Source organism: the organism of the source record quoted next, unplaced genomic scaffold, assembly GCF_019419815.1.
Source record: "Pyrus x bretschneideri cultivar Hongxiangsu unplaced genomic scaffold, Pyrus_bretschneideri_v1 Contig21, whole genome shotgun sequence".
NCBI lineage: Eukaryota > Viridiplantae > Streptophyta > Magnoliopsida > Rosales > Rosaceae > Pyrus > Pyrus x bretschneideri.
In genome coordinates, this window is record NW_025999513.1 from 5,750,367 (window position 1) to 5,763,155 (window position 12,789).

The following is a 12,789-nucleotide window of genomic DNA, read 5'->3' on the forward strand; positions in this document are numbered from 1 at the left end:
TAGATTGCAGGATAAACTTTTGTCGTATTCTTCCGGTTCTGAGTATCCGCTCATTCAATAAATAATGTGTTTTTATACAAAAAATTTTATGATTGAAAATGTACGATTTATATTTTAATCTTTCATCTAAAGATCATTTCACTATATGACTTATTTGTTATATAATACAACCATATAACGTCTTTTCTCATATGAGAGGGTTTTGAACCTTGAACGTAACCTACTTCAACAGTATCTAATAAATTTTGGTGACATATACGTTTATGAAGTGTCAATAATAGTTTCACGTTATAATAAATTACGCACGATAAATCTTTGAAAACAAAGGTTCCTACTTTGTTAACATATATCTATTAACACAACTGTGTACTGTACTCTCTACTTGGTTTCATTTATAATGAAATGGGTGTGGAGTAAGCTAGTTGGCCTTGCTCTTAGTTTGAATTCCCATCTTCGTAATTTAGATTAGTTCAAGATATTGAATGGTAGAAAAAGTCATGAAAGCATCATTCTATTAGTACTTCATAGTTCAGACACAGTTTAGGGAAGAAGAAAATAAGGGAAAATCATAATTCTTTCAGTATTTCACATCCACGTCATCCCTACAAAAGTGATAACATAAATTATTAAATAATCATTACATACAGAGAAGTAAATCCATCGTTCCTAATCTAGAAGCGGGAAGGAGAAGCTCTTGGACTTTTACTTTACTTGGCTATGCTTAATTGAATGCCCGTTGCAATCCAAGTGACCAATTTGGACCCGGGACCCGGGACCCGGGACCCAATAAAAAGTTGACACCCTAATTACCATAGGTCAGTTAGTCGATGCGATTCATCGTTCCCAATGGTCACATTAGTCAAATGATTTTCCCCATTTTTCCTACGCATCAAGGGACACCTTTTACTTTTTCTTCATCTTCTAGATTTAAAATGAAAGAAAACTAATGAAAATAATATGAAAACTTTGAGTTTTAATGATACTGACAAAATAAAAGGTAAAATAAATAGTACTCTTCACTTTAATGAAAAACCATATTTTTACACTAAAAAGTTAATCCTGGTACTCTTCACTCTATCCTTTATTTTGTCCTTATTATTAAAACTCAAAGTTTTTAAGCATTTTTCATTAGTTTTCCTATAAAGGCTTGTTTGACGAATTTTATGTGTTTTTGTTTTCAGTTTTCATTTATCTTAGTCAAAGAGTCAAAGATATATATATATATAGGTCATTTAACAAGAGGGATCTTCATCTTTTTTTTTTAATGGGGATTTTAATGAAATTGTGTGGCTGAGATTAAATCACAGGTCACATAATTTCAACCACACAATTTCATTAAAGTCAAATCTAATGGTCAAGAAGGTGTTTCTATTTTTTTTTTTTTTTGAAAATTGGGATTCCCTCTTGTTAAAGGATCTCTCTCTCTCTCTCTCTCTCTCTCTCTCTCTCTCTCTCTCTCTCTATATATATATATATATATATATATATATATATATTTGAAAGGAGAAATGAAGATGGTGGAGAAAAAAGGGCGGTGGAAAAATAGTGAAAGAAATGCATCTAAAATGAGTGCATGAAATGCAAATTTGACATTGAAAATATATATTCTCCTACATTCCTACCTCCACCTCCTCAATTTTCCATCTCTTTCGCGCCTATCGCATTCCCTTTTATCTCTAACAAAAAAAATAATCAAAGGCCTTTATCGAACAGGTTTGCAAGTCGTTCAAAGGATGATGGAGGATATGGTGATGAAGTTTGCAGATAGGTTGGCGCTTACCGAAGATGAGCAACATGTAGTTGTGATCGATGCTAAGGAGAGTGCTTTGCTCCGAGCAAATAGGGTTTTTCTGGTTGGGAGGGTGCTCTCACGCAAGCCGATTAACAATGAGAGGTTCAAACACCAGATGTTGAGTTTATGGCTCCCTAAGGCTAGGGTTACGATAATGGAGATGGGTGAAGGGCTATTTTCGTTTGGTTTTAAAAGTGCTCAGGAGAGATCTTTGGTGCAAAAAGGAGGGTCATGGTTGTATGATGGTGTTCTCTTGGTGTTGGCAGAGGTGGATAGTTTAGCGCATCCCGCTGAGGGTGCAAGAGTTTTAGGTTTAAGTGAAAAGATTGCCTCTTGCGTGTATAACTCGTCATATGGGGCAGTTCATTGGCAACCAGATTGAGGTCCATGTCCTGACTGATTAGAGTCGTAAGGGTGATATTTTTGGAAGCATATTACGTATTCGGGTTATGATAGAAATTACGAAGCCACTTCGGCGGAGTCTACTCCTTTTAATTCAAGGCATGGAGGTCAGGACCGATTTACGATATGAAAAGGTCCCAATTACCTGTTTTATCTATGGGATCATCGGGCATATGAAGAAGCAGTATGCACAGTTCAAAGGTAAGAATGAAGATGATCATTCCAAACCATATAGACGCTGGTTCCAAAACGATGGGTTAAGGAATAATTATAAGAGGACCTAAGGAAAACAATTTGGCTTAGAAGAATCGCAAGGATGGTCCATGAAAGCGCCACTGCATGTGGAGGACAGAGAGTATGAACAGTGTAACAATGGAGCATTAGGGAACACTAAAGGCATCTCCAGTGGTGGTGACGATGGGACAATTAAGCAGCAAAAATCCTAAGGTGGTAATGGATGATGCCATCATTAATAATGTTATTGATTTCCCTGATTTGAATGCGGAGGTTGACCTGGAGAGGATAAAGGAAGATTCTATTGCCGTTAGGCTAGCTCAGCAATTCCCATTAGTTGGGGAAGAAGTGGGGTTGACCTTATTTGGATTTGACTTGAATGTACCACCTACAATGCATCAGGGAGGGATAGTCAATTTCTATCGATTGCAGCTGATGTGGGGCAAGGAAATGTAATCACTGGGCTTGAGATGAGTTTTATTGCGCCCAATGTTGGTGATGAGATTGCGATGAGTCAACAAGCGGGCTTTATAGGGCAGATTGGGCTGGTTGGGCAATAAGGATGAAATCAAGTCGTATCAGTGAGTGTGGATTCGGGGATTGGTTCGAATCCGTTCGATCCCATGCCTAATATTGAGCATCATCAAAGAGTTAGAAAAAAGAGAATAATGAAAGAAAGACGTGGTGGGAGTCTGTTGTCGACCACTAAGCAGGTTAATGCACGGGCACATGAAAGTGCAATGTTGTCTACATTAGGGAAACGATTAGTTCGCGAAGATGAGGAAGTGGAAGCTAAACGTGCAGGTCGAAAAAGGTTGTTTGCTAACTCGAAAGTATCCAGTTCATCAGCGGAGGTTGACAAGGGTCAACCCCGCGTCAGCAATGAGTTGTTTAAGTTGGAACTGCTGGGTGCTTGGGAACCTGCGGGCAGTTTATACACTTCAACGCCTAATATCTAGTCAAGATCCCATTGTAGTGTTCTTGTGCGAGACGAAGAGTAGCAATGGTAGTTGCAATTATTGAAGCGAGTAAACCGGTTGAAAGCATAGTAATTCTCATTACATAGACAGGTTACGTTTAAAGTTGAATTTTGATCATTGTTTTACTGTTGATAGTTGAGGTAGCTCAGGGGGCCTATGTGTTCTTTGGAATGATGAAATAAAGTTATGTTTACGTTCTTATTCCCATAACCATATTGATTTTGATGTAGGTGATCTAGGAGATACGTTCTATTGGAGACTTACTGCTTTTTATGGATTTCCAGCCATTTGTGATATATATAAGTCATGGAGATTGTTGGAGATTTGCAGGCAATGAGGCTAAACCTTGGTTATGCATTGGTGATTGTAATGAAATCCTCCAAGCCCATGAGCAGGAAGGGGGCAATGTTAGATAGGAGAGGCAGATAGAGGGGTTCCAGGATGCGGTGGCGCATTATCGGCTACTGGATCTTGGTTTTACAAGGAATAAATTTACGTGGTTTATTACGAAAGGGGGTGGAATAAAGGTAAGGTTAGATAGAGCTTTGGGTAATTTAGAATGGATAGAGTTATTCCCTCGTTCTAAAGTGCAACATTTAAACAAGACTTTGTCTGACCATGTGCCGATCCTCCTTAATTGGTCGAGACGCAATCCGATTACAGGTAAGAATCAGTTTCGTTATGAGGAAAGTTGGCATATGCAGGAAGCATGTGTTGAAGCGGTAAGGGATAGGTGGAACCATGATGTGGTGGGCTCGCCACTGTTCCAAGTTACTGAGAAAATTAAGATGACGTGGATGAAGCTCAATAACTGGGTCCGCAATAATGCAAGGTTGGGTCCACGTGAAATAAATGAGGTGGAGGATAAGCTTAAGTGCTTGTTGGGTCAACCATTCACCGATGAGTCTATTTAGCAGAAAAAAGAGCTTATTGGAAAGTTAAACAGATTGCTCGAACAAGAAGAGCAGTTTTAGAGACAGAGATCGAAGGAAAAGTGGGTTAAGCTGGGAGATCATAATACCAAATATTTTCATCATAAGGCGAATATGAGGCAAAAGCGTAATTGTTTATATGGGTTGATGGATAATAATGGGTACTGATAAGAGGATCGTAAAGGGATGGAGGAGGTTGTGGTATCGTACTTCACAAAGCTCTTTAGTTTAAATGGCGTGGAGAATTTTGATGATATTTTGTGCCATATCATGCCCAAGGTGACAGATGAGATGAATAACTCCTTGGAGAACCCGTTCACGGATGAGGAGATTAAATATGTTGTTTTTCAAATGCATCCTACGAAAGCTTTGGGACCTGACAGTATGTCTCCGGGTTTCTACCAAAAGCATTGAGGAGTGGTAGGTGGGGACATTTGTAATGGGGTTCGGTCTATGCTTCTCTCTGGTCAAATTATCTGGAAAATCAATTATACCCATGTCACGTTAATTCCCAAAGTCAAGGATGCTACATTAATGACATAACTTCGCCCTATTAGTTTGTGCAATGTGTCGTACAAAATAGTGGCAAAAGTTTTGATGAATAGGTTGAAGCTTATTCTTCCACATGTCATTTCCCCTACACAAAGTGCCTTTGTGCTAGGAAGGCTGATCCCTGACAATTATTTGATAGCTGTTGAAGTTGCTCATTATATGCATAAATGGTCCTCGAGGTTAAATGGTTTAATGGCGGTGAAGTTGGACATTAGTAAGGCGTATGATCGTATAAAATGAAAGTTTCTTGAGGCTGTGATGCATCGGTTGGGGTTCTTTGATAGGTGGATCAGTATGGTCATGTTGTGAGTCACAACGGTGTCTTATTCTCTTAAGTTGAATGGCGATCTTGTGGGTTATGTGCATCCAGAAAGAGGAATACGGCAAGGAGATCCTCTATTCCCTTATTTGTTTGTTATGTGTGGAGAAGGCCTCTCGACACTATTGATAAGGGTTGAACTTGATGGAAACTTGCAAGGGATCAAAGTTTGTTGTGCTGCGCCTAGCATCCACCCTTTATTTTTCACTGATGATAGCTTTCTATTCACTCGAGGTACCATTAGTGAGTGTCAGAATATCAAATAAGTGTTGAGCAAGTATGAAAGGGCTTCTGGACAAGCAGTCAACTTTGAGAAGAGTTGTGTTTCGTTCAGTTCCAACCTTACTGTTTATGATAAGCAGTTGTTACCAGATTGTCTCGGTATGTGGAGAGTGGATTTTCATGATAAATATTTGGGACTGCCGGTGTTAGTTCGGAAGTCGAAGAAAGAAACGTTCGCAAATGTGAAAGATAAAGGGTTTATTTTGGATGGAGTCAAAGCAATGGAACGTTCAAATGTTGAATGAACTTTTTTCTCAAGAGGAAGTGGATCTCATTCGTGGGATTCCCCTAAATCTACGAGATAATGATGACTATAAGATTTGGCATTATGAACGGCATAGGAAATTTACTGTCCGAAATGCATATCATGTTGCATAGGGGTTAAGTATAGTTATTGGTGAAGGGGCAGCTAGCTCATGTTCTTCTTCCAGTAACATTGGAGAGAAGTTATGGAATAAATTGTGGGGTGCTTGTGTTTCTGGGAAGGTGAAGATATGTGTGTGGCGTGCTTGTTTGGATTCTCTCCCTACGAGGTTAAATCTTTGTAAACGAAGAGTGATGACTGAGGAGATGTCTGTTGTTTGTGGAGGTTGGGTGGAATCAACAGAGCATGTCTTCAGAGATTTTAATGTGGCTAGAGCGGTGTGGTTTCGAGGTTTGGGCTTGCGGGTAGATGGTGGGCAAGGAGGGTGCTTTATGAATTGGTTAGCCAATTTACAGTTCCAAGGACCTACTTCGGGGTTTAATCTATGTCTAATGTTGATTTGGTCTTTGTGGAAGCATATGAATGAGATTATATGGAATGGCACAACATTACCGCCGCTTGAGATTGTTCTTCGAACTGAGGGTTGGATGCAAGAGTTTCATAAGTGGCATAAGCCGATGGCGAAGAAGGCAAGCCGGGAGATTCAGAAGTAGAGAAGACATGTGGAAGGGTGGTTAAGTGCAACTTTGATGGAGCTTGGAGCCATAGAAGTAACCAGGGAGGTTTTGGGGTGGTGGTTCGAAACCATTTGAGGGAGTGTCTTGCCGCTATTGTTGGTCCAATTGAAAGGGCAAACTCTTCATTGCATGCTGAATTCTTTGTAGCTCGAAGAGCTGCAATATTGGTTGGCACTCTAGATACAGTGGAGGGGAAGATTCAGTTTGAAGGCGACTCTACGTTAGTGTTGGCAGCCATGCAGGGGCGTGGGGAAGACAGCTCTGCCTTTGGTCATCTAATCAATGATCTAAGATGTTTGCTCATGGAGTGGTCATAGTTAGTGGTGAGTCATGTCCAAAAGGAAGGGAACTCGACAATCCATTGACTTGCTCGGATGGGGATTAGTAATGCTAAGAAGATAGTGTGGTTCGAGGAGCCTCCAGATTTGATCCAAGATGTTCTTTTAGATGAGGGATTGTAAACTCATTTCTATTGTTTATTTGAGGGTAGGCTTTTGTTGTGCAGAAAGTTTTTTTCCTTTGACCGGATTGAAATCCCCAACAAGGTTTTTATCGAGGCCCATTATGCACACTATCCTTAGTTTGTACGAATTCTGATTTGCCTAATGATTATCGTACCTTTGCTATAAACACTAAGAGCTAAAAACGCAATTGGTTAACAAACGAATCCTAACTGTATCTCATAATCACGAGTGCCGATTAATATCTATATCGTTAAACAAAACTATTAACTTAAAATGTTAGAAAAACACAAGGTCGCATGTTTAGACTTGTTAGTCTATTTTTTAATGTAGAAATTTGACTAAAGCCAGAACGCCTCAATCGAAGACCCCAACATCCGTTATAAAACCATCCAATCGCCACTGATCTGGACAAGGAAGACGGAGCCGGCACTAATCCATTAAGAGGAGTCACGAAGCCCTGAAAAACAAACTAAAAAAGGGGGATCCAACCCCAACAACCAAAACTCACCCAAACCCACACATCTTTCCCTTAAAGCACAAGGTCTCAATACTTAGGGATGGAAAGCTGCAACAACATCGAGAAAATTAGGGCTTGTTTGGTATCCTATTTAATTTTTTTTATAATTTCTCAAAACATTTCTTAAGAATTTTTCTTGAAAATAATTTTCTTTAAGACTCAAAAACTTGTTTGGTATGCAATTTAAAAATTCTAAATCTTACAACTTAAACTGGACAAAGAGATCCAAAAAGAGGGGGTTTGAGAGAGAAAGAGGATAGAGGAGGAAAGACAGTAAGAGATGATTGGAGGAAAGAGAAAGAAGTGAGAGGATCAGAGGAGATAGAGAGGAAGATGAGTGAGAAAAAGAAACGAGAGATTGAAGAGAACGGATTGGAGGAGAGACGAAAAAGGTAAAAAGAAAGAAAGAGAAGGGCGAGAGAAAGAATAAAAGAGAGAGATATATTTGGAGTGAGAGGGGAGGATGGAGAGAAAAGAAAGGAGTGAGTTTAACGTTTAAAAACTCTAAAAACTCACTTTTTGTGTTTTAGTGTTTTTAGATAATATATTATATTTTTGGGTTAGTCTTGAATTCAGTTTTTGAAAATAGTCCTATCAAACAAGTTTTTAAGACCTAAAACTTAAAAATTGTTTTTAAATTTAAAAAATTAAATTCAAGTAGAATACCAAACATGTTCTTAGTTGCCCACCAAGAACTGGAAAGAAAGGGCAGAGAAGATTGGGAGTAAAGTGGAATGGATACCAAGGACCGGCAGCTAAAGCTTTTTCAGATTTAGGGTTTTTTCTGAGATAGATTTTGAGAGAGCAGTAAGTGGTTGGTAAGAACTTGTCGGTCTTAAATCAGTAAAAAAAAATGTATTTATTGGTCAACGCCAAAACCAAAGTATGGGAAGTAATAAGATTAGACAATTGCTCCCAAACACAAGAAAACTTAGAACCCTGAGACAATAAAACGTAGAAAAGGACTTAATAATTATTAATGGTAACTATCAAATTAGATCACGACTCAATTAATTTGGCACCACTCATACCTTATATTAGTAATATACTAGAATATGGGCACACACAAAGTGTGTGAGAATTTTTTTTATTTTTGTTTTTGAAATAGGAGAGAGGAAGAGAGTGATAGAGGATGTGGAAGTGGAAAGTTTTTTTATCTTTTGTTTTTTTTTTATTATTATTATTTTTTAAGAAATATGTTAGGATTACATGTAGATAAAGCTTTGAAAAAAAAAACAACAAAATTTGATTGTGTAAAATTACATTTTTGCCTCATATTTCTTATTCATGTTCTATTTTAATTAGAAGGTTAAACTGGTAATTTTATAGGATTTTAATTGACAATGAGTGTTTTATTAATTAGTAAAGATATAAAAACACTAGGAAAATATTACACTTTTTTTTCCTTCTTTTGCGCATCTCTGTTTAACATTATTCAATTACTTAACTATTTATTAGCGGACGGGTCTCTTTGTATGTGTTGTCTGGAAAGAAGATCACTTGATGATTATTCGTTCGCAGGAAGTTAGAATTTTGGTAGATAGAGATCTCGTAAAAACTTTGTTCGAGGAATGAGCTAGACCGTGTCATTTCTCAAGAACGGGGCTACAAAGTGCCCAAACCCAGAACTCATGGAAATGGAGTTTTTGGCACCGATCAAGCAGAGGTTTTTCGTTGATTTATTCAAGTCGATTGTCAAATAAAAAAAGTGTATAAAAGTTAAAAAGAAAGTGTGGGATTAAACTCCCCAAAAACTATTCAAGGTCAATTCATATATAAGCAAGTTGGTGAAGCAATTTGACAAAAGCATTTGAATAATGTGGACTCACAGGGAAAGATGCATGAACCAGAGCAAAGAAAATCCACGTGGGGTCCTTAAGCTACGATTCAATGATTCTACAACCATTATTTTTTGTTCTCAGTTTTTTGTTTATCATATACAAGGATGTCACCTGAGGATTCTTTCTATCACCACCGTGTCTGTATATGCATTCTTACAAATATATAATACCATCAAAGTATATGTGATCAGAACCATTAATAAATCACTATATATAGATCGCCTCTGCAACTTAAAACTAAAATCGCTTGGTCATCCAACTATATAAACACAAAAGAACGAAACTGATAAAGTGTTACAGAAACTATTCAAGATATCAAAACTCTGACAAAAGACATTACAGAAACTATTCAACTATTTAGTGCATCATTTCTGTAGTGCTTTTCATTTGGACTTTTCCTTGTAAACAGAACAAAAGCAGGGTGCCATTTCATCGAGGAAAGCTCCAATGACAAGGCAAACCAATCACACAAACAAGAAAGGGGACCAAACAAAGAAATAAAGACGAGAAGCTAATGTCAACTTGCCTCCCGTTCATCCCCCCACACCCCACCCCCCCCCCCCCCCCCCCCTCTTCCCCCCACTCTTCTTTTGACTTTAATGACCTATCAACAGAGTGTATCAATCTCATGCTTCCAAAGTTGATATAACTAAGCAATTCATTGGCTTACTTTATTTATTGCTCGGTACCCTACAACTTGACTCGATTAAGCTCTAACTTATAAAAGATCCTGTGCTGCTATTTAATATCTCCATCGTTCTAAAACACGGCAACAATAGTACACCGGAAGAGTAAGCATTTTCAATATCAAAAGCCATATATAAAATCAGATAGAAGAACAGTTCACTCCAATACGACACACACTTTCAAATCAGTATGATAGTAGATACTTAAATCAATCCATCAGAAAAAGTCACCTCATATAGTGCATATGAGACCGAAGATACTGATACCACAAAACTGCTCTAGCCAAGACTAGCACGTTAAACGTCAAAGAAAGAGGTTCCAGCGAACTACTATCATAGAGAATATAACGGAAGAACTAAATCTATACAAATGCCTCTCCAAGACTGGACTAAATTTACCACAAGCAAAGTAAGCTTCTTCTATCTCCACCTCTGGATAGGGGTCTAAATTCATCAGCTTTTTACCCCAAAAAAGTCACACTTTGAAATGCTTACACTCGATACTTTCCAAGAAACTCTGCATAAATTATCATCGGAATCCTCCGACATTATACAACTAAGCATGCTTTGTATAAATCTATACTCTAAAATACAAGCACAGTAACTACGTATAACTCCACCTCTGGATAATGATCTAAAGCCTCAACATCAATGTTTTACTCTGAAAAGTCACATTTTGAAATGCCTAAGATCAATGTTTTCCAAGAGAATCTGCATAAATTATAGTCACATCCTCTGACTTTATACTCAGCAGGCTTCCGACTATGTTTTACAAAGAACTTCATGCTGTAATCCTAAAAGTTGGCATTAGCTCACAATCACACAACCATCAACATAGATGTATTTCACAGGAAAACGAATTCTTAACAGAAGCCATCTATTTATAACAACAAAGGCAATATACCAGTGAAACAAAACTACTCTCAACAAGATTTCGCGTTCTTTTTTATTTATTGAAACAAGTTCCAGTGAATTTACCAAAAAAAAAAAAAATACAAGTTCCAGGGAACTGCTATCACAGACTTAAATAAATCTTGCATCACCGAGACTGGAATGCACTTTTTCGTAAGTGCAGTAGCTTCTTCCATCTCCAACTCTGAATAATGATCTAAATAGTCTTTTCATACTAAACTATCACATTTTGAAATGCTTACACTCAACACTTCCAAGCAAATCTGCATAAATTATCCTCACAATCCTCCGGCATTATACAGCTCAGTATGCTTCTAATGTAAATCCAAACAAAAGCATCGCCAACTTCTTATAACTCCACCACCAGCTAAAGGTCTAAACATCGGTATTTTACTCTTAAAATTCACATTTCACAATGCCTACAATGAATCAATGTTTTCCGAGAAAATCTGCGTAATCTATTGTCCGAATCCTCTTATATTGTACAAGTCAGTATGTTTCCACCTATTTCAAACAAAGAACTCCATTTCGTATTCCTAGAAGTTAGCATTAGCTCATTCTTACATAATCACCAATTGTCCGAATCCTCTTATATTGTACAAATCAGTATGTTTCCACCTATTTCGAACAAAGAACTCCATTTCGTATTCCTAGAAGTTAGCATTAACTCATTCTTACATAATCACCAATTGTCCGAATCCTCTTATATTGTACAAATCAGTATGTTTCCACCTATTTCGAACAAAGAACTCCATTTCGTATTCGTAGAAGTTAGCATTAACTCATTCTTAAACAATCACCAATTTCGAAAACACAGATCTTATTCAAAGGAAGATTGAATTATTAACAAATTAAGACCATCTATTCATAACAGTTGAATTATTAACAGAATAAGACCATCTATTCATAACAGCAATGGCAATAAATATATACAATATATACAAATTCGATCATCAAACGAAAACCCAACCAAACGCACAAATGAGACCCGAATTCTTCCCCATTTCATACATTAAGCATTGAGAACGAGACGGTACCGAATCAGCAGACCGAAGTCAACCTCATGGGCACCTTCTCTCGGTCAGCATCCCCCAACCCATCCGCCACAATTTGAATCACCCTCTTGAACGCGAAGTGCACGCAATTCGAAAGCGCAATCCAACACAACACCTCGTACACGAAATCGAAAGCCGGATCGGACGGAGAGGACGACGAAGACTCATCCCAACTATTCCCTCCAAACCTATCGAAATTCCAACCCCCGCCCCCGCCTCCACTGCCGCCCCACCCTCCATTGAAAAACGGACCATCTCCGCCGAAAAACCCGCCATCTTCCTCGCCTCCATCGTTAGAATGGTCGCCACCCGACGATCTCCGTCTGGCGCGACGTTTTTTGCGAAGGAGGGTTCGGGTTGCGGTTTTGGTAGAGTTGGGCCGGGCACGCGGCGGAGCAACAGCGTCGAAGGGGAAAACACCGGCAGAGATCTGGGGGACTCCAATGGACGGCGAGGATTGATCGGTATGATTGTCGGTGACGGAAATTTGGTTGTTGGAGGTGAGGTCATGGTGACGGATTAGGAACTTGGCGAACCCTAGGCCCTGGGCGGTGGTGGCGACTGTAACGGTGTCGTATAGGAGAGAGATGTCCATGGCCGACGAATTCGATTTGTGGGTAAAGTGAATCGTCGGAACCGGTTGGCAATTTTGGAGTCTAAAACTAAAAGGGGGTGAATTTTGGTTGGGAAATTTTCCGGGAAAGTGCGGGAAAATAAGGAGGGCAGACGGGAAACGACAGGAAAATGCGGAAGAGTGGAGGGAATTGGTGACAGCTGTTAAAAGGCCACGTGTTACCCGTTGGCCGGTGGCTACCGTACAATTTTGACATCTCGGAGTAGATTTGCCTTCGCCTCCAACCTGGTTTCGGCTTTTGATGA

General features: G+C 38.7%; 1 protein-coding gene across 1 annotated transcript; it reads right to left on the bottom strand.

Annotated features, from left to right (window-relative positions):
* Positions 1-11,896: 11,896 nt before the first annotated feature.
* LOC125477379 lies at positions 11,897-12,505 on the bottom strand. Its single transcript, XM_048584409.1, has one exon. It carries the CDS (start codon positions 12,503-12,505, stop codon positions 11,897-11,899), a length of 609 nt encoding a protein of 202 aa, XP_048440366.1.
* Positions 12,506-12,789: the final 284 nt, after the last annotated feature.

Bases quoted from the DNA above. Each gene is read 5' to 3' on its own strand.
- LOC125477379 (XM_048584409.1), bottom strand. From the start codon at position 12,505: ATGGACATCTCTCTCCTATACGACACCGTTACAGTCGCCACCACCGCC.